The 25,999-nt window shown below is 42.6% G+C and overlaps 1 protein-coding gene across 1 annotated transcript in view; it reads left to right on the top strand.

The window, feature by feature from the left end:
• Positions 1-25,745, top strand: part of LOC126095534 (protein O-mannosyl-transferase TMTC1-like) — a 161,676-nt gene extending 135,931 nt beyond the window's left edge. Inside the window, exon 3 of the mRNA XM_049910316.1 lies at positions 25,700-25,745. Coding sequence (XP_049766273.1) covers positions 25,700-25,745 — 46 coding nt within the window. The remainder of the gene's footprint in view (positions 1-25,699) is intronic.
• The last annotated feature ends 254 nt before the right edge of the window (positions 25,746-25,999 follow it).

Here is a 25,999-nt window from a genome sequence, read left to right as displayed (position 1 = left end):
TCGTACTCCCTAGTCACAGGGCGGGGGGTGCTGCGTTTCTTTCCTTTTCTGCCGTCCTCACTTCAGGGAGAGACAGCCGCCCTAATCACCTCGTCGAAATGCAAAGCGACCGCCGACGGCGCGGCGGAGGCGGCGCCGAATGCGGAATTGGCGTAATTCGCCAGAGGCGTCGTGCTCCGGTGCCGGTACCGGGCGAGGCACGAGCCGGCCGGGGGTGTTTAGCTGCTGGGGGCGGCTGGTGTCGGGGGTGGGGTCGCAGTGGTGCAGTAGGAGGGAGGGAGGGGTCACGTGAGAGCACAGAGGGGCCTTTGTGATCACAGAGGCGTACCAGGCGAGACCGGCATGGCTTCAGCCCGCTACTCAACTCGCATCCACTGGAGATGGCTTCTCAAGTGGTATAGAGTTAACCTGCTCCCATAAATGCCCGCTTTAGGACACGGCTGTGGATTGATTGTGCTTGTACTAGAGATATTAATTTACATGCCGCGTTTTGTGAGTTAGTATAAGTTTCTACAGGTCTCAGTTGTGCAATTACACGGAGTACCAATGGTGCCTACACTTGAAGCTCACCGTTGTTGTCGCACAACTTACAGAGAAATTGATCCGATGTATTTGCATTTTCTTGTAGATATATTGTTTATCAACTTTATCTTTAATGAGGATAAAAGGTGACGTAATTCTGACACAAATTATAGTTCATTGTTCAATATGTTCAAATATGTGTGAAATCTTATGGGACTTAACTGCTAAGGTCATCAGTCCCTAAGTTTACACACTACTTAACCTAAATTATCTTAAGGACAAACACACACACACACACCCGTGCCCGAAGGAGGACTCGAACCTCCGCCGGGACCAGCCGCACAGTTCATGAGTGCAGCGCCTCAGAGCGCTCGGCTAATCCCGCTTAGTTCATTACTTCAGTTTCAGCCCATATCGAAGATAAAGTTAATACTCAACATGTTTCCAGGGAAACGTAAATATACTAACTAGACCAATAGAACACCTGCGCCTGAGGTACAAGGAGGATTTCCCCATTGCGTACAAAGCTTGGGTCCAACTTCAGATCGGAGCTTTGCCATATTCACTATTTAAAAAGGGGAAAATCAAGATGGGCTGACGTGTGGAGCTTTTTTTCCCCACTCTCTACCAGTTTCTTCATCTCAGAGGAGTAGCATTTGCAACTTGTACCATGGAAGCTATTCTCTAAAGCCTAAAAATTATCCTAACATCCTGTCCCTTCTTCTTGTCAATGTTTTCCATATATTCCTTTCCTTGACAATTCTCTGGAGAATCTCCTCGTTCTAAAGTTAATACTCAACATGTCTCCAGGAAAACGTAAATATACTACAGTTTTTTTTTTTTTTTTTTTTTTTTTGGTCATCAGTCTACTGACTGGTTTGATGCGGCCCGCCACGAATTCCTTTCCTGTGCTAACCTCTTCATATCAGAGAAGCACTTGCAACCTACGTCCCCAATTATTTGCTTGACGTATTCCAATCTCTGTCTTCCTCTACAGTTTTTGCCCTCTACAGCTCCCTCTATTCCCTCATGTCTTAGCAGATGTCCTATCATCCTGTCCCGTCTCCTTATCAGTGTTTTCCACATACTCCTTTCCTCTCCGATTCTGCGTATAACCTCCTCACTCCTTACCTTATCAGTCTACCTAATTTTCAACATTCGTCTATAGCACCACATCTCAAATGCTTCAATTCTCTTCTGTTCCAGTTTCCACACAGTCCATGTTTCACTGTCATACAATGCTCTACTCCAGACGTACATCCCCAGAAATCTCTTCCTCACGGTAAGGCCGGTATTTGATATTAGTAGACTTCTCTTGGCCAGAAATGCCTTTTTTGCCATAGCGAGTCTGCTTTTGATGTCCTCCTTGCTCCGTCCGTCATTGGTTATTTTACTGCCCACGTAGCAGAATTCCTTAACTTCATTGACTTCGTGACCATCAATCCTGATGTTAAGTTTCTCACGGTCCTCATTTCTACTACTTCTCATTACCTTGGTCTTTCTCCGATTTACTCTCAAACCATACTGTGTACTCATTAGATTGTTCATTCCGTTCAGCAGATCATTTAATTCTTCTTCACTTTCACTCAGGATAGCAATGTCATCAGCGAATCGTATCATTGATATCCTTTCGCCTTGTATTTTAATTCCACTCCTGAACCTTTCTTTTATTTCCATCATTGCTTCCTCGATGTACAGATTGAAGAGTAGGGGCGAAAGGCAACAGCCTTGTCTTACACCCTTCTTAATACGAGTACTTCGTTCTTGATCGTCCACTCTTATTATTTCCTCTTGGTTGTTGTACATATTGTATATGACCCGTCTCTCCCTATAGCTTAGCCCTACTTTTTTCAGAATCTCGAACAGCTTGTCTTGGTTTTTCTTTAGCCTTGCTTCCATTATTAGCCGGAACGTCAGAATTGCCTCTCTCGTCCCTTTACTTTTCCTAAAGTCACCTAACGCATTCTCAATTTTCTTTTCCATTCTTCTTTATATTATTCTTGTAAGCAGTTTCGATGCATGAGCTGTTAAGCTGATTGTGTGATAATTCTCGCACTTGTCAGCTCTTGCCGTCTTCGGAATTGTGTGGATGATGCATTTCCGAAAGTCAGATGGTATACCGCCAGAATCATATATTCTACACACCAACGTGAATAGTCGTTTTGTTGCCACTTCCCCCAATGATTTTAGAAATTCTGATGGAATGTTATCTATCCCTTCTGCCTTATTTGACCGTAAGTCCTCCAAAGCTCTTTTAAATTCCGATTCTAATACTGGATCCCCTGTCTCTTCAAAATCGACTCTCGTTTCTTCTTCCATCACATCAGACAAATCTTCACCCTCATAGAGGCTTTCAATGTATTCTTTCCACCTATCTGCTCTCTCCTCTGCATTTAACAGTGGAATTCCCGTTGCACTCTTAATGTTACCACCGTTGCTTTTTTTTAACATCACCAAAGGTTGTTTTGACTTTCCTGTATGCTGAGTCTGTCCTTCCGTCAATCATATCTTTTTCGATGTCATCACATTTTTCCTGCAGCCATTTCGTCTTTGCTTCCCTGCACTTCCTATTTATTTCATTCCTCAGCGACTTGTATTTCTGTATTCCTGGTTTTCCGAACATGTTTGTACTTCCTCCTTTCATCAACCAACTGAAGTATTTTTTCTGTTACCCATGGTTTCTTCGCAGCTACCTTCTTTGTACCTATGTTTTCCTTCTCAACTTCTGTGATGGCCCTTTTTAGAGATGTCCATTCCTCTTCAATTGTACTGCCTACGGCGCTTTTCCTTATTGCTGTATCTATAGCGTTAGAGAACTTCAAACGTATCTCGTCATTCCTTAGTACTTCCGTATCCCACTTCTTTGCGTATTGATTCTTCCTGACTAATGTCTTGAACTTCAGCCTACTCGTCATCACTACTATATTGTGATCTGAGTGTATTTCTGCTCCTGGGTATGCCTTACAATCCAGTATCTGATTTCGGAATCTCTGTCTGACCATGATGTAATCTAATTGAAATCTTCCCGTATCTCCCGGCCTTTTCCAAGTATACCTCCTCCTCTTGTGATTCTTGAACAAGGTATTCGCTATTACTAGCTGAAACTTGTTACAGAACTCAATGAATCTTTCTCCTCTTTTATTCCTTGTCCCAAGCCTATATTCTCCTGTAACCTTTTCTTCTACTCCTTCCCCTACAACTGCATTGCAGTCGCCCATGTCTACTAGATTTTCGTCCCCCTTTACATACTTCATTACCCTTTCAATATCCTCATACGCTTTCTCTATCTGTTCATCTTCAGCAAGCGACGGCATGTATACCTGAACTATCGTTGTCGGTGTTGGTCTACTGTCGATTATGATTAGAACAACCCGGTCACTGAACTGTTCACAGTAACAGTAAATCCTCGTCTTCCTTCCACTTCACTTCACTGACCCCTACTATATCTAGATTGAGCCTTTGCATTTCCCTTTTCAGATTTTCTAGTTTCCCTACCATGTTCAAGCTTCTGACATTCCACGCCCCGACTCGTAGAACGTTATTCTTTCGTTGATTATTCAATCTTTTTCTCATGGTCACCTCCCCCTTGGCAGTCCCCTCCCGGAGATCCGAATGGTGGACTATTCCGGAATCTTTTGCCAATGATCATCATGACACTTCTTCAATTACAGGTCACATGTCCTGTGGATACACGTTACGTGTCTTTAATGCAGTGGTTTCCATTGCCTTCTGCATCCTCATGTCGTTGATCATTACTGATTCTTCCGCCTTTAGGGGCAATTTCCCACCCCTAGGACAAGAGAGTGCCCTGAACCTCTATCCGCTCCTCCGCCCTCTTTGACAAGGCCGTTGGCAGAATGAGGCTGACTTCTTATGCCGGAAGTCTTCGGCCGCCAATGCTGATTATTTATCAAAGTTTAGGCAGTGGCAGGGATCGAACCCGGGACCGAAGACGTTTTGATTATGAATTAAAGACTCTACCCCTAGACCACGGGAGCAACTATTACTAGAGTACTAGACCAAGAGAACACCTGCGCCTGGCCGCGCGGGATTAGCCGAGCGGTCTGAGGCGCTGCAGTCATGGACTGTGCAGATGGTCCCGGCGGAGTTCGAGTCCTCCCTCGGGCATGGGTGTGTGTGTGTGTGTTTGTCCTTAAGATAATTTAGGTTAAGTAATGTGTAAGCTTAGGGCTGATGACCTTAGCAGTTAAGTCCCATAAGATTTCACTCACATTTGAAAATTTTTGGACCTGCGCCTGAGGTACAAACAGGATTTCCACATTGCGTCCATCTAATTTGCGGCCTTCTCCTGTGGCACCACATCTCAAATGCTTCGATTCTCCTATGTACCGCCTTTTCCACAGTCCACGTCTCACTAGATTACAATTCGGTACTTGAAACGTACATTCCCAGAAATTGCTTCCTCAGACTAAGGCCTATGTTTGATACTAATAGACTTCTCCTGGCCCGGAATGCCCTTTGTGCCGGTGCTAATCTGCTTTTGACGTCATTCTTGCTCCACCCGTCAGGGGTTATTTTGTTGCCTATGTAGCAGAAATCCATAACTTTATCTATTTCGTGGCTGTCAATACTGATGTAAAGTTTCTCACTGTTCTCATTTGTGCTACTTCTCTTTACTTAGTCATTCTTCGATTTACTCTCAATCTATGTTCTGTACCCATTACACTGTTTATTCTGTTTAACGCATGCTGTGGTCCTTATTAACTTTCACTGAGGATAGCGATGTCACCAGCTAATCTATTATTCATACTCTTTCAACTTGAACTTTTATTTTACTATTGAACCCTTCCTTTATTTCCGGCATTGCTTCTTCGATGTATAGATAGAACAGTAGGTGCGAAAGGTTACATCCCTGTGTTACATTGTTCTTAATCCGAGCAGTTCGATCTTGGCCTTCCATTACCTCTTGGCTCTTGTACATATTGTATATTATCCGTCTGTTCCTATAGCTTACCCCCATTTTTCTAAGATTATCGAAAATCTTGCACCGTTCTGAAACTGTCGACCCCTTTTTCCCGGTCGAAAATAGCTATGAACGACCCTTTGATTTATCTATAGTCTTACTTCCACTATTAACAGCAACGTCAGAACTGTCTCTCTGATACCTTTACCTTTCCTTAAGCCAAGCTGATCGTCATCTAACACATCCCCTGCTTTCTTTTCCATTTATCTGTACATTATTTTTGTCAGCAACTTGAATGTGTGAGACTCTAATCTGATTGTGCAATGGTCGTCGCAATTGCCCTTGCCAACTCTTGCAGTCTATGGAATCGTGTGGATGATGTTATTCCAAAAGCCAGGTGGTATGCGCCAGACTCATATATTCCACCCACAGACGTGGATAGTCGTTTTGTTGCCACTTCCGTCAATAATTTCAGAAATTCTGATGGAATGTTGTGTACCCCTCTGCATTATTCGACTTTAAGTCCTCCAATGCTCTTTTAAATACCGATTCTAACACTGGATTCCCTATTCTGTATCGTTTTCTGTTTCTTCTTCTATCACGTCATCAGACAAGTCTTCCCTCTCATAGAGGCCTTCAATGTACTCTTTCCACATATCAGCTCTCCCCTCTGCATTTAACAGTGGAATTCCCATTGCACGCTTAATGTTACCATCTTTGAATTTAATTTCACCGATTATGTGTTAGTGAGCCATTTGACGCGGGTGTTCCTTCCAGCTGCAATTGCCACAATGCCATTGTGGTGTAGTAGAAACACATCTACGCAGTAAGCAGGAAATCAATTCCCAATCTTGGCAAAAAGTCTAATTCATTACTTCAGCTTCTTTTCTTGTCGAAGAATAACGATAAATGTTCAGTAAGTATCCTCTTTGAGGAGAGATGTCACTATCGGAAGCAAGTGTCAAAGTGTGTAGAGATAGTTCTTAACACTAGAGGATATTACGAGCCCGCCATCCATGCTTCCGTACATATAATAATCTGTGTTAGTGATCAGACGTGCACAAAAGCTAGAACTTAAATTAAATACGAAAAAAATGGTTCTAATGGCTCTGAGCACTATTGGACGTAATTTCTGAGGTCATCAGTCCCCTAGAACTTAGAACTACTTAAACCTAACTAACCTAAGGATATCACACACATCCATGCCTGAGGCAGGATTCGAACCTGCGACCGTAGCGGTCACGCGGTTCCAGATTGTAGCACCTAGAACTGCTCGGCTACTCTGGCCTGCTAAATTAAATACGAAGAAATCATAATGTCAGCATACAAAACCAAATTCATTAGTTCTGATATCTGCGAAAAATGGCCTCGGCGGAATACCAGTACTATATCAGAAACGGTGATGTACCTTAGTGTTAAGTTTCGAGTGCCTCAGCTAGGCAAAACAAATTGTCGTCATGTGCAAGAACAATTACGCTTGCCCCGATGCTCTCTAGTTTGTCCTTAATATATTTTCGCAGAATTTGTAACGCACAAAGCTGACTCTCCACTGTACCAAATTACTCCAACACGCCAAATTGATGATTTGAATTAGCAGTGACTACCAGCGCCTTATATCTACAACACCCGTCATTTCTGTGCTTATTATGCCGAGTTTGGATGTTTGCTGTCAGATAGGTACGTAACTAGCGTACGCTACATCAGCTTCGTCGGTTTCTTAGTATAAATACAGCACAATACGTCCAAGATACAGAAGTACAGGTGGTTAGTTTTCTCTCCCTTCGTCTTCTCTCAGTTATGCTCTTTTCTCTTTTCGTTTCTCGCTCACGCAGTTTCTTTCACCCTCTCTTGTTTAATTGATTTCTACTACGTTCCTGTCTCTCCCTCTCCCTCTGCCTCTCTCTCTCTCTCTCTCTCTCTCTCTCTCTCTCTCCCTCTCCCTCTCTTACCCACTCTTCTCGTGTTTACTGCTACTAACACCTTCAGTTTAATTACACCAAATCTTTATCTGCCTTTGTTGTTCCACTTCCCTTGAACTAATTCCGCTTGGTTCTCTATATATTCCGCAATTTATGTAATAGTTTAAGTGTTCTATCCTTTATGAGGTGTAAGTCTATGTCTGATATCTGTAATGACGGGTGCTCTCCCAGCCCCAAGATGTCTGTCCGTGGTTTCACCTCGGTTTCGCCACGTGTTGAAGACACTCACCAAAGCAGTCCTCGAACACCCGACAAGTCGTGTAGCTTCGGAAACGCTCGGGCCAAGACTCCGGGCCATCACAATCTGCCCTCAGTCGAACAAGATAGATCGCACACCATCTCCATTCAACAGACGGACAGCACGCTCACTGACGCTACGTGCACTGTGCATGTGTCTGACAACAGGCGGTCCTCGTCAGGTGACCCTGCTATCACCTGGGTGGGTTTGTATCGACAGTAGGTCGGTGCACATAATGTTCTGGCTGATCAGTGTATAGCACTATATTGTTCACTTAGTTATATCAAAATGGTACACTTCCTCACAAAAAATCTTGCCAAGAAAGTCTGATGCAGAAATCTGTCTTCACGATTAATATGCGATGTTTCTCGTACTGTTAGTACATGCCCGTGTGGCATATTTTGAAGACGTTAAAATGGGGTCTGAAGTTGAAATAAAATAATTTTTATACAGTTTTGTATCGAGACGGATCACGGAGTGCCAACTGAGACAACTCTCAACACAATATTTTGAAACCTATCTAATAATGGCTGCACATTTACTTTGTAGATGTAATGTAACTATCGCAGGATAATAATTTCCGCTGAAGTCCTCACCAGAGAGACCTTTTTCGACATAAATTGTGGTGAAGCACGCCATGTTGGTTGCCGAGCAAATCGTTAAACCATCACATACATTCTGGCTTAATGAAAGCTTGAAAAAATGCGAAATATATTGTGATAAAGCATTGAAAATTCCATAAAAACGTTTCAAAATTTTCTCCATGCACCTGTTGTTTTTAAATGTGATTTAGTGAGCACTGAATATGTTCTACACAGCATAACATACTTGTGTAGACACACGAACGTGCTGCTGAAATCGGTCATTTCAGACTCAATTGGTAATGTCATTGGTACTGAAAGTTACCTGCAACTTAAATGAAATTCTTGCTAGCGGTGCACAACCTGGATTCCCCATAAAGTGCAAAAAAAAAAAAAAAAAAAAAAAAAAAAAAAAAAAAAAAAAAAAAACTGTGACGAATGAGAATAAATTTCTCTAAGATATCTGTAATGTCAGTTGCTGTATATGGCGTTAATTAAGGGGAGAATATCTGCATTCGTAGCGGTGTCTACACAGCCATCGACTTTCCTTCAAGAACAGAATTTTGAAATGTATTGGAAAAATGTTTGCTATTTATTTCCATCAGAGCACAGAACAATCATAATTGAAAGCAGACAGTAGATCTACAAAGATACGGGATGTGGTGTCTGACCATGCGTCTGTTAACTGACTCATTTACTAAAGTTTACACTCCACTGAACAGAGCCACACTGAAGTACAAAGCCCAGTGCAACAAGGTAGTAATTATGGGGCCCATGAATAGAACGCCAGGACGTCAAACTTCAACACGATAGAGTAATAGGCAAACAGATTCAGCCGTAGGTGCGGTGGATCAATGCGTGAATATTACGGGCACTTTCATTGCTAACGGCAGTGGATGTCCGCGCTTCACAGTACTTCAGTGTTATACGAAGTTTAGCACACGTTGTGTACCAATCATGAAGGAACAATAACATCACTGTAATGAGCGTCGGAAGCAATGCTGTCAACGTTCCTGTTACACATCGTAACCACACTATAATTGATCTCCGTAAGAACAGCGACGAAGGGGAAAAGTAAGTAACAGGCTCTTTAATGCCTTACTGATGCAGTTTCATATGAAAATGAAATGAACAGAGGAAATCTATAGGTGTGAAAAGACATAGAATTAAGTAAGATATTTCTGGGCGAGTTCTACACTGAATGGAAAATAGAACACACAGTAGGAGAAACTGCAAACACTTAATTATTATTTTCGGGTGAGTATGAAGAAATAGTGAATGGGTGTGGTAGAATGTGAAGAACTACTATGATGAAGAAGCGAAGATGGAAATCTTTAAAAGAATCTTGCTAACAGGAGGTGTTGGTTGAACGGATGTATAGTAAAACTCTGCAAGGTGCAACTGAACAAAAAATGGACCACGATATAATGGCTCCACGTAGTGTCAAATAGAGAAATCTGCGACACCTGAATTACTGAAATGTCTAACATCTGCTCTTACATCGACATGTAGTTTCGTTGAAGTACTTAATAGCTCCAGATTATATGAGCTGTAGTGCAGCCAGCAATTTACGGCTGCTGAGTACAATTACTCACGGAAACTCTACACAGAAACGCAAATGACTAATTGCTGTGCTATTACGTTGTGTATTAGAGCGAAACCCGACAGCAGAATAAACTGAGCGACTTCAGACTGATCAGAGACATTTCAACATACATAGCACATAATTGCATCAGGCTACGAATTCTATAAGTGAGTGGAAATTGAAAATGCTGTACCATGAAGATACCACGCAACAAACCTCTGAATGACGTGAAGTGTACTACATGCTCCGATATGGAAACTGTTAACGTTTCTGCGCAATCGCACAATAGAGCTATAGCTATTCTGTTACGATGTCGAATAGATTAGTATGATTTTGGTTTTCATATCGGTATTCCACTAGCTAAGGGTTTGTTTATGCATTGTCAGTTTTAATTTCTAGTTCACTGTTGCTGTTGGAGTTTACATATTGTTATTTTGTCACTTGGAGATAGTGATTGGAGGTGTGGACGCTAGAAAATGGTGTGCCAAGTAGATAATTTGGAACATTTCCTACATATTCTCCTGTTTGAGTTCAACAGAGGGGTGACAGTAGCGGAGGCAGTTTGTGAGGATAAAATCACTGGGCAGACCACGGCAAGAAAGCGGATTTCTATTTTTAAGGTCGATCGTTCTGATGTTAACGACTTTCTACATTCGGGAAGACCTTCCGGATTTGATGAAGTTCGTTAAAGAGGATTAATTCACAGTGGGTCACGTTACTGTATTTGAGGACTAGTAAATCTGATAAACAGTGATCATTTCACTATTATGCGACAATGGCATGCGGTGGCGGAGGTTCAAAAGCCGGTTCTCTAAAGCAAAATAGCAATATTCAGTGGGCGGACATACGAGCATCTCTACTTGCACGTCATCGGTTGGCTCGTGAATAACGCTGTCCGTTCCTATCTTGTACCGTTATTGGTAACGAGAAATGGTGTCTTAATGCTAAAGTAAGGAAAAGAAAGGAGTGGATGAGCCCAAACAAAGCAGCAACTCCCCGTACAAAGACATCGGTGCACCCACAAAAGATAATGTTACGCATCTGGTGGAACTGCGATGATGGGGTGTACTACGAATAGCTTCCCCGAGGTGCTATCCTCAGTGCTGACAATTATTCTCAACAACTCAAACGTCCTGCACACGCAATCCAAGAAAAATGACCAGGAAGATTGAGTGAAGTGATGCTACTCAACGATGACTCCCGTCCACGTTCTGCTGAACCGACGGACTACTACACAGGAATTTAGATAGGAAGTTATTCCGCACCCACCATATTAATCTGATTTTGCATTCCAGATTTTCAGATTTGTCGGATTCTATCGAACAACTTTGAAGGAACTTCATTTCCGGATGAAAATGCCCTCCGAACGCTGCTCGACGTAGTCTTCGCCTCAAAACGATATCCGCAGTCGCGGTCTCGAAAAACTACCCCAGAGTTGGCAATTGTTGTAATTAGTGAAGGAGAATAACTTATTAATGACCAAAATCTTTGTTATGTGTATCTGTAGTGTTTATTAGACTAGTGGGAAAACGCTATGAACCTATGCGCTAATGTACCGAAGGAAATATTATGCAGCAGGTTTCACATTCAGAATCCAGAATGAGGTTTACCTTTCCACGATATTGCTCTCGCATAGGCAGTATCTCATGCACTTCACATATATAGAATCGATGGCTTCAGGGAGGTTATATACAACACTACGTAGGAGCCCAACATCCCCACGCTACCAGCGCCCGAGAGGACGAACATAGTGTTCGAGTGGACGCACGGGTCCATACAGCCACGTCACACATCTAGAGTTAGGAAATTTGCTTGTTAGCTGCAAGGCACGTATTCACACGGATGGTGCGATGACGTATGGAGGACCATGGATGATACCATGGCGATCGTTGTTGAGCTTTCCTCTGACGTGGCAGAAGTCAGAAGTGGGAGGTGTGCCGACAATGGTGCGCCCGACGACAACATAGAACACAGAAATAGTGCCACATAGTCTTTTCTCCCCAATATGAACACGTGTGATTCTAATAGGTAGTTATTACATTTCTGACATTGGAAGACCGGTTGGTCTGCCCACTCCTCCACGTCTCCGTGTCGTTTCCTTTCGACAATAAGCCGGCAGCTGTGGCCGAGTGGTTCTAGGCGCTTCATTCCGGAACCGCGCTGCTGCTACGGTCACAGGTTCGAATCGTGACTCTGGCATGGATCTATGTGATGTCCTTACATTAATTATGTTTAAGTAGTTCTAAGTCTAGGGGACTGATGACCTCAGATGTTAAGTCCCATAGTGGGAAGAGGCATTTGAACCATTTGAACACAGTCGTGGATTCTCTTGAGACTGACACGCCACTATACGTCAACTATTAAAACTGATAAATACAGGCGTAGTGTTTCAGCAGCATGGATTGACGTAACAATCTATCAGCTAGAGATGGCAGCCCTGTATTAGGAATGGGTGTCTCTAAAACGACCTCTTTTCGGTTGTATCGGCCCTTTCCAACGCCAGTATAACATGAGTCTTTAGACAGCTCAACATACTTAACAGGTTTCTGAAATAAAAGGTTTTCGGTTTTTTTATTCCTCTTACTTCCTGTATTAATCGTAGGAATCGAGTAAAGATTGAAACTTTTGACTCCTTCAGTTTCAAGACGCATAGACCCAAATATTAAAAAGAAAAAACCTTCCCATTTATCATTCGCTGTTCGGTAAGTGATAAGTGAATGTTGTTGTTGTGGTCTTTAGACCAGAGACTGGTTTGATGCAGCACTCCATGCTACTCTATCCTGTGCTGGCTTCTTCATCTCCGAGTAACTACTGCAACCTACATCCTTCTGAATTTGCTTAGTGTACTCATCTCTTTGTCTCACTCAACGACTTTTACCGTCCACGCTTCCCTCCAGTACTAAATTGGTAATCCAGTGATCCCTCAGAACGTGCCCTACCAGCCGAAACCTTCATCTAGTCACTTTGGGCCACAAATTCCTCTTCTCCCCAATTCTGTTCAGTACCTCCTCATTAGTTACGTGATCTACCCATATAATCTTCAGCATTCTTATGTAGCACCACATTTCTAAAGCTTCTATTCTCTTCTATTTATCGTCCAAGCATCACTTCCATACTGGCTGCACTGCATACAAAAACTTTCAGAAAAGACTTCCTGACATCTTGTACTCGATGTTAACAAATTTCTCTTTTTCAAAAAAGGTTTCCTTACCAGAGACAGTCTACATTTTACATCCTCTCTACCTCAACGATCATCAGTTATCTTGCCCCCCAGATGGCAAAACCCATCTACTACCTCAAGTGCCTCATTTCCTAATCTTTTTCCCTCAGCATCACCTGATTTAATTCGACTACATTCCATTCTCTTCGTTTGGCTTTTGTTGATGTCATCTTACATCTTCCTTTCAAGACACTGTCCATTCTGTTCAACTGCTCTTCCAGGTCCTTTGCTGTCTCTGACAGAATAACAATGTCATTGGAAAAACTCAAATTTTCTATTTCTGCTCCATGGATTTTAATTATTACTCCAGGTTTTAATTTTCTTTCATTTACTGCTTACTCAATATACAGACTAAATAACATAGGGGATAACCTAAAACCCTGTCTCACTCCGTTTTCAATCATTACTTCCCTTTCATGTCCCTCGACTCTTATAACTGCCACCTGGTTTCTGTACCTTCAGAATTTGAAAGAGAGTAATTCATTGAGCAGTGTCAAAAGCTTTCTCTAAATCTACAAATGCTAAAAACGTAGGTTTGCCTTCCTTTAATCTGTCTTCCAAGATAGATCGTAGGGTTAGTATTGCCTACCGTGTCCTAACATCTCTACGGAATCCAAATTGATCTTCCCAGAGGTCGGCTTCTACCAGTTTTTCCATTCGTCTGTAAAGAATTCCTGTTAGTATTTGGCAGTCATGTCTTATTAAACTGATTGTTCGGTAATTTTCACAGCTGTCAACACCTGCTTTCTTTGGTATTGGAATTATTATATTCTTTTTGAAATCTGAGAGTATTTCACCAGTCTCACACATCTTGCTCACCAGATGGTAGAGTTTTGTCCTGACTGGCTCTCCCAAGGCTATCAGTTGCTCTAATGGAATGTTGTCTACTTCTGGGGCCTATTTTTGACTTAGGTCTTTCAGTGCTCTATCAGATTCTTCACGCACTATCATATCTCCCATTTCATCTTCATCTACGTCCTCTTCCATTTCCATAATATTGTCCTCACGTACATCGCCCTTGAATAAACTCTCTGTATACTCCTTCCACATTTCTGCTTTCACGTCTTTGCTTAGGACTGGTTTTCCATCTAAGCTCTTGATATTCACAAAGGTGGTTTTCTATTCTTCAAATGTTTCTTTAATTTTCCTGCAGGCAGTATCTGTCTTACCCCTAGTGAAATATGCCTCCACATTCTTACATTTGTCCACTAGCCATCCTTGCTTAGCCATTTTGCGCTTGTTGTCGATCTCATTTTTTAGAAGTTTGTGTTCCTTTTCGCCAGTTTTAGTTACTGCATTTTTATTTCTCCTACATACTACCAAAAATCACCAATATTATTCCACAAATTTTTTGTAACTGTGCTCAAATATCATATTGCAATCAAGGATCATGCCACTATTTGGGCTTACGAACAAACAGTGCTAAATACTGAACACAGAAGTTGGACCGACCAGTGTGGCCGAGTAGTTCTAGGCGCTTCAGTCTGGAACCGCGAGACCTCTACGGTCGCAGGTTCGAATCCTGCCTCGAGCATGGATGTGTGTGATGTCCTTAGGTTAGTTAGGTTTAAGTAGTTCCAAGTTCTAGGGGACTAATGACCTCAGATGTTAAGTCCCATAATGCTCAGAGCCATTTGAACTAAGCACTCAGTCATTAACATTAATAAAATATATGAAATACACATCGTGAAAAACGAAGAGAAGTAGAACTCAGATATATCCATACCCATTTCGGGTAAAACGAAACTGAATTTTTCAAATACGGATAAAAAGTCTCTGGTCTATATTGCTGACATCTGAGTGCAAACTGACTCTCTGTACACATCGAAGTGTCACGTGATGAAGACCACCAGATGGCAGTACTATACGGCATTAATGAAAATGTTATGTCTTGACATACAATAGTACCGACACAATTTATTGATATAGAGTAGTTTTAAATGGCAAATAAGAATATGTTGTATCTATTACATCATTAATTTTATTATCTAACAAATATCCATCTGGCATAAAGCAAATGGCCAAAATTATCACTGTAAAATTTCGTCACTGAATAAATATGTAATTAAAATGAGTGAACCTGTAACTGTTCAATAAAATACTTTATTACAACAAACGCATATTTTACTACCCATTCACACATAAATAAAAACTTTAAAATGGTATATTGGTATTCCTACCAAAGGATAAAACAAAATTTACGAAGTTACTCACAATATTACTGCATTCTTATTTGGTAGGTAGCGGTTTTGCAGAAATAGACGTCAGTGTATAAAATTAAGTGCCAAATGTAATTTATCTAAGGCTAGGAACACACCACATGACTGTCTACGGTACAGCTCAAGATAAATAGTAGAAATCAGCATCTGCCAACTCTTGTGACACGCACAGTGTGCAGTATACTATTCAATGGTTGTGACCTATAGTACACTATGAGCGTACCATTAATAACATAGCAGTTTTGTGTAAAAATATTCCCGGAGTATACTATTGTAATGGCTAACGATGTTGTAACGTTTCGCAGATGGTGTGCAAATAGAACTAAATTACTCATATTCTTTTTTCTACCGAAATGGATATTAACTAGGCCAGAAAAAAAAGACCAGCGCTGAATACAGGCATATATACGCAGCAGCCAGCAGAAGAAATTTCTGTTTTTCCATACGTGAGCCTCTTACGTGCTTGAGCGGCCCAAAGTAGGATCATTGGCGAATGAGAAGTTCAGACAAGGTTACTTTTCTGATTCATGTAATACAGCCAGATTGTCAGCACTATATATCTCAAGAAAACACAAATCCATTGCAGAGATTCCTTAAAATTAAAGTATAGAGGCTGGCAATAGAAACTGATCGTGAATCAGGTTTTGACAGGGACAGAATTTTTGTCTTCCAGTACAAATAAATTGTGGACAGTAAATGATCCACATGTTAATTAATATGTGTAACTAGAATTTATGTAACTAGAATTTATAAGTACTTTCCTCACGTGTCGCGGTTCAAACACGAGACAAAATGACTATGTCAGGTGTCCACTGCGTCTTAGGAAATTATTTCGTTCATTGAAGATAACCGCTCGCTATAAATATGCCATTCGGTAGCATTTATCCCGTTGGTTTCTACCTGCTGTCGTATTTTCTCCACGGTTGATGTTTTCTCCACGGTTGAGGATTTATTTCCTGCCCTATACTTCACATGGCGAAGTAATGGTATTTATGTGCGAGCAATGATTTGAGTCCTCACAGTGAACAGATGTGTCGTGCAGGCCCTAATCTTGCTGCAAAGGCGAAAACTGCTAGGTAACACATCAAACCACTGAGAAGAGCAGCGAAAGTGTCTTCCTAATCGGACACTTGGAAAAAATGAATTTCACTGGAAGAGGCTCCGAAAAAATATTTTACACGATTTCTTACAGCAGCGTCACATACTCTTTCTGGAATATCAATAATTTCAAAGATCACACTTCCTTGAACCCACTTGATGTGGAGGGACAATTGGTTTCATTTTCATCAAGATCGGCAGTAAGTCATATGGTGTATTAAATTCTCAGTTTCTGCAGAAATGTCATCGTGGTATTTACTTGACATGTTACTGGATGCAAACGAGAAATTACGGCAGCGTGCAAAAGAATGTTGAGTGGCTACTCAGCAGCCACAATGGACTCTAATAGTAAATGGTGTGAGTTAGCAATCCAGTGGTGCTTATGTCAACTTTAGCTCAAATAAAAGAGACGTTCATTTTTCTTGCACAGACAAACCTCTAGAGATCAGCACCGAACGTTCGAGGTCGTATTTATTAATCCCAAGGCCCTTGCAACCATTCTCCTAATAGATCGTTGGACGTAATGAAGCGTGTTATTTTTGTTCGAATTCAAGTATTAAAACAAAAGAGACATGGTGTCGGAGAATTTCAACTGGGTATGGTCGTCAAAATAACTCAATCAACTTGTTTTTGCTCTCTAAGTTATTAGGATTCGAGTTGGAACGGAATGTTGTTTGAAAAACTAAGGTGAAAAATAAGTAAACCATGGCAGCAAATTTACGGTGACATTGAGGCATCCCGCCTCGATGGAAGCTGAATCCAGATCGCTAGGAAATTATCGCCTTTTTCACTCTTTTCTTCTTGGTTATATTGGATTGTCTCTAACTTCGTTCATTTTGCTCTCGCATTCCATATATAGTGCCTTTAATCCTTGCACCCGGCGTGTCCCCCAGGGGAACAGACTCCGTAACTGCCCCTGATGCGCCATTGAATATGTCAGTGTGCGTTTGAGCCTGATGTTGGATGTAACAGCATGGCCGTGTGCTTACAAGGTATGGAAAGCAAGAAGGAACATTTCAAACATCTTAAGCTGTTTTACTGTCGCAAGGGTAAAACAGCCTGACAATGCCGGTAGAAGACTGTGCTGTATATGCGGACGATGCAGTAATGGCTCGAGAGTGTCAAAAGTGATTTAGTCGATTTCGGGTCGGGAATTTCGTCCTAACAGACAAGCCTCTGTCTGGGCGGCCAACGATTACGGAGTGACTCTGCCTAATGAAGTCATGGTCAACAGTTCACGAATGACAAAGAGAGTGATGGCATTGGAGCTCCATGTCGGTCGTGCTACTACGGCCAGGAACTTGAAGAAGTTGGAGTACGTAATTATCCGAGATGAATGGGTTCTTCATGAACTGAGTGAAGCGAATTTGATTCAGCATGTATCCATCTGTGACTTCTTACCGAGACATAATCAGAGTGCTCGTTTTCTGGAACGGGTTGTGTGTGAAGTGTGTAAGCAGACAGGTCGGCAATCAATCTGTCATAGATCTGCTATGTGGAGGTGTGTTCCCAGGCTTGTTTGTGATTGCACTGTAACGAAAAGCGAACGACTTATGACACAACCCAATACTAAATGTGAAGGCGTGCGTTGACATTCACTAAGGCGAACGCCGATCTACTTTTTCTTTACACAAATTTTGTAGTGTGGTAGATAAGACACAAGAAAATAATTTATTGACCAACACAATCATTAAAATTTCAAACGATTATACTAGTTTTGGCGAGTATCGCCCATCGTCAGAACAAGAAGTTTGTGCCATGAGGACGGACAGTGTTTTTTTCCGCCGTGGTCAAGCTGACCAACGCCGGCCGTGTTTTATTATCTGAGCATGGCTGATGACACCTGAAACAGGTCATTACATTTTAAATTAGTGTGGGTATGTCGGACTATAAACGCCGGCCGTGTTTTATTATCTGAGCATGGCTGATGACACATGAAACAGGTCATTACATTTTAAATTAGTGTGGGTATGTCGGACTGTAACTTGAGATACGCCTTAATTCTATGACTTTAAAAATCTTGTGTGTTATAGCCTAAACATTAAATTACATAATTAAAAATTGGCATCTTCAACTGCAGGATGTTTTTTATGGTATCTGATTTAAAGAACCTAAATTCTGAAAAAAACTTACAAACTACAGTTAATTTTCTAAGCATTTACAAGTAATACAGTGTAGGATTGTACAAATTAGGACTCTGGTTTCCCGATTTGTACCAATCGGGACACAAATTGTACTCTCATAAACTATATCCCTCAGGTTAGTGATATGTACTAGTGTAAGTTTACGAAAATGACTGATATTTTAATTTTTTCATCACAATTGGCAGTCACTGCCACAGACATTTTTCCCTCCTTTCCCTCCCTCTGCACACACTGCAGTATTCAAAACGCCAGTATTCAAAACGCTTCGTTTCCACATGTGTATCTGTAGTTCTATATTTCTTGTGTTTGCCATCGGCTATATTTCCTTTCGTTACTTTTCAGCTGCCAGTATCCTTGGCTAGGCCGCGAATTTCTGCTTAGAGCTTTCTTCCCTCGTATTCTGCGATATTTCTTAGGGCACCTCTGAAACATGGAAGAGTAATACGAATTTGGAGAAGAGACGAAGCGGTATTTAGCAGCTACTTAAATATTCGTTAGTCATTCGAATATTTTAACCAATCTGGAATTTACGTTCAACTACATGCTTAAGGGGACGAGAGGTCTAATACAATACTGGAATCTTACAGCAGTACATGTAAGCTACTCTGCATTTTTTCTTTTTCCTACAAAGGAACCAAAACGATAACGAATTCATGTTTGGCTGAAAACTAAAATTATCCATGAATAAAGCGTTATGTTTTCATTTACGTTATAACAGGTTTTCGCAACTTACACAAAACGTTAGATAAAAACCGTAACAAAATAAACACTGTCTTCTGTCGAGCTATTCCTCAACACAAAGACCGCACAACTAACAGTATGTCTCTAAGGAGTAGGTAGTGGGATAGCAATATGCGCATACACAGATGGCAGTAGTATCGCGTACACGAAGTATAAGAGGGCAGTACATTGGCGGGGCTATCATTTGTACTCAAGTGACTCATGTGAAAAGGTGTCCGATCAAATTACGGCCACACGACGGGAATTAAGAGACTTTGAACGCGGAATGGCAATTGGAGCTAGACGCAACGGGCATTCTACTTTGCAAGTCTGTAGAGAATACAATACTCCGAGATCCACAGTGTCAAGAGTGTGTCGAGAATACCAAATCTCAGGCATACTTCTCACAACGAACAGCGCAGATTCCCAAGGCTTTCACTTAACGACGTAGAGCAGCGGCTTCAGCTTAGAGTTGTTAGTGCTAATAGCCAACAGAGACTGCGTGAAACAATAGGTGAAATCAGTGTGGGACGTTTGACGAAGGTATCCGTTGGGACACTGTGGCGAAATTTGTCGGTAATACACTCCTGGAAATTGAAATAAGAACACCGTGAATTCATTGTCCCAGGAAGGGGAAACTTTATTGACACATTCCTGGGGTCAGGTACATCACATGATCACACTGACAGAACCACAGGCACATAGACACAGGCAACAGAGTATGCACAATGTCGGCACTAGTACAGTGTATATCCACCTTTCGCAGCAATGCAGGCTGCTATTCTCCCATGGAGACGATCGTAGAGATGCTGGATGTAGTCCTGTGGAACGGCTTGCCATGACATTTCCACCTGGCGCCTCAGTTGGACCAGCGTTCGTGCTGGACGTGCAGACCGCGTGAGACGACGCTTCATCCAGTCCCAAACATGCTCAATGGGGGACAGATCCGGAGATCTTGCTGGCCAGGGTAGTTGACTTACACCTTCTAGAGCACGTTGGGTGGCACGGGATACATGCGGACGTGCATTGTCCTGTTGGAACAGCAAGTTCCCTTGCCGGTCTAGGAATGGTAGAACGATGGGTTCGATGACGGTTTGGATGTACCGTGCACTATTCAGTGTCCCCTCGACGATCACCAGTGGTGTACGGCCAGTGTAGGAGATCGCTCCCCACACCATGATGCCGGGTGTTGGCCCTGTGTGCCTCGGTCGTATGCAGTCCTGATTGTGGCGCTCACCTGCACGGCGCCAAACACGCATACGACCATCATTGGCACCAAGGCAGAAGCGACTCTCATCGCTGAAGACGACACGTCTCCATTCGTCCCTCCATTCACGCCTGTCGCGACACCACTGGAGGCGGGCTACACGATGTTGGGGCGTGAGCGGAAGACGGCCTAACGGTGTGCGGGACCGTAGCCCAGCTTCATGGAGACGGTTTCGAATGGTCCTCGCCGATACCCCAGGAGCAACAGTGTCCCTAATTTGCTGGGAAGTGGCGGTGCGGTCCCCTACGGCACTGCGTAGGATCCTACGGTCTTGGCGTGCATCCGTGCGTCGCTGCGGTCCGGTCCCAGGTCGACGGGCACGTGCACCTTCCGCCGACCACTGGCGACAACATCGATGTACTGTGGAGACCTCACGCCCCACGTGTTGAGCAATTCGGCGGTACGTCCACCCGGCCTCCCGCATGCCCACTATACGCCCTCGCTCAAAGTCCGTCAACTGCACATACGGTTCACGTCCACGCTGTCGCGGCATGCTACCAGTGTTAAAGACTGCGATGGAGCTCCGTATGCCACGGCAAACTGGCTGACACTGACGGCGGCGGTGCACAAATGCTGCGCAGCTAGCGCCATTCGACGGCCAACACCGCGGTTCCTGGTGTGTCCGCTGTGCCGTGCGTGTGATCATTGCTTGTACAGCCCTCTCGCAGTGTCCGGAGCAAGTATGGTGGGTCTGACACACCGGTGTCAATGTGTTCTTTTTCCCATTTCCAGGAGTGTAGTTTATGACAGCAGGCGACTGATGCGAAAGCCTTTCCTAACAGCACTACATCGCGTGCAGCGCCTCTCCTCGCCTCGTGACCACATCGATTGGAACCTAGACATGGTAAGAGCTGGTTTTATAATTGAATTGTGCCGCAGACCCCTCGAAGCTATGGACCCAAGTTGACAAGAATACATCGGGCAAGCTGGTGGTGGTTCCGTAATTGTGTGGGCTGTGTTTACGCGGAATGGGCTGGGCCTTCGGATCCAACTGAACCGATCGTTCACTGGAAATGGCTGTTTTCGGGTACTTGGAGACAATCTGCAGCCAAACAGCGATGAAATTTTCATGAACGACAATGCGCCATGACACTGGGACATAACTGTTCGCGACTGGCTTGAGGACCATTCTGGAAAGTTCGAGCGAATAGTTTGTCCACCCAGATCGCCCCACATCAATCCTGTCGAATATTTACGGGACGGTAACAAGAGCTTAGTTTGAGGACGTAGTCCGGCACCGATAACACTTTCAAAGTCATGGGCGGATATAGAGGCAGAATGGTTCAATATCTCTGCAGGGGGCTTCCAACGACTTGTTGATTACATGCCACGTCACACTGCTGCACTTTGCCTGGAAATGGACGTGCGACACGACATTAGGAGGTAGCCCCTGTCTCCTGTGGTCTCGGTGTATGACAGAGACTACAATATATACAATTTTTATAGCGCTTGAACCAATATAATGTAGGCAACTGTCCCCTAATTATTTTCAAAACAATTAATTACAGGTGCGTCTGTAGATCGTCTGATATGTCATTACTTACAAAAGACAAGACACTCTTAAGACCCAGATACGTAAAGCGTGGCATTTCCTTTTTTTATAGACGCGGGGAATTATTAAAAGCGTAACCTAGTTCACATTTTCTTCTGTCGCGCTTTATCTTCAGAAATATATTCGCTGTGTATTGAATAGTTACGGGCAACATAATTTTACTCTCTAAGGAGTGAACTGTTGTTCGCCGACCGAAGAAGTCCAATGAATCTCTCTGCCTCTTATACCACAAGATATATTTTGTTATTACATTAAAAAGGCTGAATAACTTTTGCGAGGATTAGCTTTCCTATATCTAAATGTTACATAGTGTGTGACAGCTACCAATGTTCCAATACGTGTTTGGAACAACATTTGAGTAGCGTATTAGAATAAGCTAGCAAAAAAGGAAATAAAAGAAAAATATTTCCCATTTCTGTGACGTATCCAACCGTTTTGTTTCAGTATGTGTTTCCTGAGGGACTACGAGAGGGTACTTGGATTTTAATGTCTTGTCGACAACGAAGTGCGTAGGGACTAAGCAGAAGCAGAGATTGGACGCGGATGGAACACGTAATTAAGTAGTAACTGATATGAAATGTCATGGTATTCGCCACAGAAAATCTAAATGGGATGACTGGACTTAGCTTCAAGCCCGCTACATCAGAATGAAACAACACTTGCTTATCCATAAGGCTACCATTCTCAGCACATTTAGCTGTAGCGAAGCTGTGAAAACATTAGCATTTTTGTGGTGCTGTCCTACAGTTCTAGAACATCCGTGTTAATACTTCGTGACGGAGAAATCCTTCAAACGTTGTGTCCAAAGGTCATTAAAACTTGTTAAATTTGAGAGTTTATAGCGTTTGTCGTGCTTTTATCCCTTTGTCAGGATTCAGTTTCTTCAGATATGAAGTGTTCTGGCTTTTTTAAGTGTATGAAGCTCAAAATCTGACACGATGTTAAAAGGGCAACATGAGTCTGAATAAGGACACAGTGAATCGCGCGACTCTTAATTGCCACAGATATTAATCACATTGGCGCAGTAGGTTGACCGCCAATTAGATTACTTTATGTGCTTTCCAGTTGCATGGAATGGAGTGCTTTCCATTCTGTCGGCCGTGCCTGTCACCACTGACAATTTAATTTCAGGCATCGGGGAAACCCAAAACTTCAGTCTGATACGATAGTAGAAATTGAGAAGCACGATTTATCTCTCTGACAGAAGCCAGTTGGGTATTCGGTAAAACCAAATTGTGTGGCTGTAGTGCAATTTACTGCCGTATTGGTGATTAATTTCTCTTGCTCATATAATTGATGATACTTCTGTACGAAGATGACCTCTGTAGTAGACAATATACATCACAAAAATAAACTTTGTTAAAATCTGCGCCAACCTCGGTGGACGAGCGGTTCTAGGCGCTTCAGTCTGGAATCGCGCGACCGCTACGGTCGCAGGTTCGAATCCTGCCTCGAGCATGGATGTACGTGATGTCCTTAGGTTGGTTACGTTTAAGTAGTTCTATGTTCTAGGTGATTGATGACCTCAGATGTTGAGTCCCATAGTGCTCAGAGCCGTTTGAACCATTTTTCAAAAATCTGCACAGCTCTAAAAGGAACAATATTTATTGATTTTTTCACTTCCAAGATAGCGAGTAAAGATTTTAGGCAGAAAATGTGCATTAAAACACTAAAACTAGTTAAAGATTTCTTCATTGACTAATAAGGTATCAAAGAACCAACACGTCTGTGTAAACTTAGTACATCACTGCTAAGGAATTTGTACTATAAGTCGATCTGTTGCTGTGCTTGTAAGTAATTCAGTTTTTTCTCTTTCGTTCGCTACCCAATCGAGTGCGATAAACAGCTTTAGAACTCCACCCATGGTTATGGTATAGTTGAATTATTTTCACCAATACTTTAGTAAAATTCGAATGGAGAAGGGAGCCCTGAACTAGGAGAATTTGTAATCCAGTTTAATTATGATAGTGTAGAGGTAGAAGCAATTTAGAACTTTGACAAATTTTTATCAAGGGAGATCGCCAAACAGCCGTAAGAGTTTGAGAACACAATTGTTGTCATGTCTGCGAAGGAAGCATTCGAATAACGAATTCACGATATCCAGACACTAATGGCTCCAGTATACCACTATCGAAACATTTGAATATCTGTAAATTAAGTGCATATGTGGCCTGAAGATGGCGTACCGAAATGCCGAAACTGGTGGTCATAATAAAATAAAAGAAATTCTGAAATACGTATGACGATCTCCCTTGATCAATATTTGACCAGCGGCTGTCCAGGGCCCACAATGAACCAACAGAAATTGAATAACTTTGCTCCATCTATTACACGAAAACTTAATTCATGTGCTTGTGACTTTTTCTTACAATATAAGGTCTAGGATTTGTTCCACTGGGCGTACCTGCTGGCGCACTAAAGTATTATATTTACTCGATTTTCAGTTTACGTTTTGTGGTAGATGAATACCTACTCCGCCGGCCGCAGTGGCCGAGCGGTTCTAGGTGCTACAGTCTGGAACCGCACGATCGCTACGGTCGGAGGTTCGAATCCTGCCTCGGGCATGGATGTGTGTGATGTCCTTGGGTGAGGTAGGTTTAAGTAGTTCTAAGTTCAATGGGTTAAGCAGTTAAGTCCCATAGTGCTCAGAGCCATGTGAACCAATTCCTACTCCCCCATTCGTTCCGACTCCCCCCCCCCCCCCCCCCCTCAGGCCACAAGATTTCTCTCATTGCCTGGAAGCTTCATGGAAGCTTCGACTGTCTGACATAGCAGATGAAGAAAATGGCTTACTCCCATCGCGATTTAATGATGTAGTGTTAATGACCGACATCGTTCATGGGCTTTTAAAGAACCAACTACAAATGAAACAACAACTTCTATCTTCACTGACACTGCAAAAAGACAATTAATCAACAAAGAATTTAAATTTCAAGATTCATATAGCTTAAATCAGTTCTTAGTCAAATATGAAACAGTGAAGAATCGAAAAGGAGCGTGTTTAGTTACTATATGATGATTTAAGCAAGTATTGGTCCTTCCGCATTTTCGTGTCGGAACACAAAGTACGCAGCAGAAACTTTATACTTAACAACCGCTGAATGGGTTCAAATCATATCATAGTACAGTGAGATGCCATATAACATTCACCGAACTGGAGCGGCATCTGTTTCTCGATCAAGACCACATGTGGATGATGGAAAGAGAGAGTCTGTGGAACTACCAATAGTCGACATGGCAGACGGGTGAAGTGGTATCAGTAGCGAGAAGTAGGAGTTCTGTATGCTTGCCGAATGAAGAACGATTGAAAACTTCAGACTCTTGCATATGGTTCTCAAGAGAGAGACAACTGTTTCAGAAATATTAGCGTGAACTCTGAATGTTATCCTGCGAGGTAGAAAGTCGTGACTGTGTGCATTTCCTTCTGAAATATGGTGCGTAGGTTCCATACAACGATGGATATCAAGTTATTTCCATCGGATGCAGCCAAGTTTGTCTCGGCAGGGTGGGGGCATTACACAGTTGTTATACCTCGTAGTTATGTAAGACTTATGCATCAAGTTACGGCATATATATCATTACAAAACTGAAAGAAATAACAAGTAAAAAGTATTAACAAATAAATGTATTAACGTATACTTCTTCCACAGGCACCTACCGAAAGCCGTGTCATCATCTGCCACTGCGGACATTTGAGGTGGTATGGAGAGGCGCACCACTCTCCTGGCCGTTGTCAGGTTGCGTGACCTGGAGCTTCTACTACTCAGTCACGTTGTTCCTCAGTTGGCCTCAAAAGGTTGAGTGCATTCCGTACCAGACCTCTCACAAATGAAAAACCCTTGCCAGTATCCGGTATCGAACATGGGTCCACCGCAGGGCAGCCATCAGCGCTGACCACTCACCAACACAGGCGGACAACAAATGACAAGTATTAACAAATAAAACCCACA

Source organism: Schistocerca cancellata, chromosome 8 (genome assembly GCF_023864275.1).
Source record: "Schistocerca cancellata isolate TAMUIC-IGC-003103 chromosome 8, iqSchCanc2.1, whole genome shotgun sequence".
Taxonomy (NCBI): Eukaryota; Metazoa; Arthropoda; class Insecta; order Orthoptera; family Acrididae; genus Schistocerca; species Schistocerca cancellata.
This window is presented reverse-complemented; position numbering and strand designations above follow the sequence as displayed.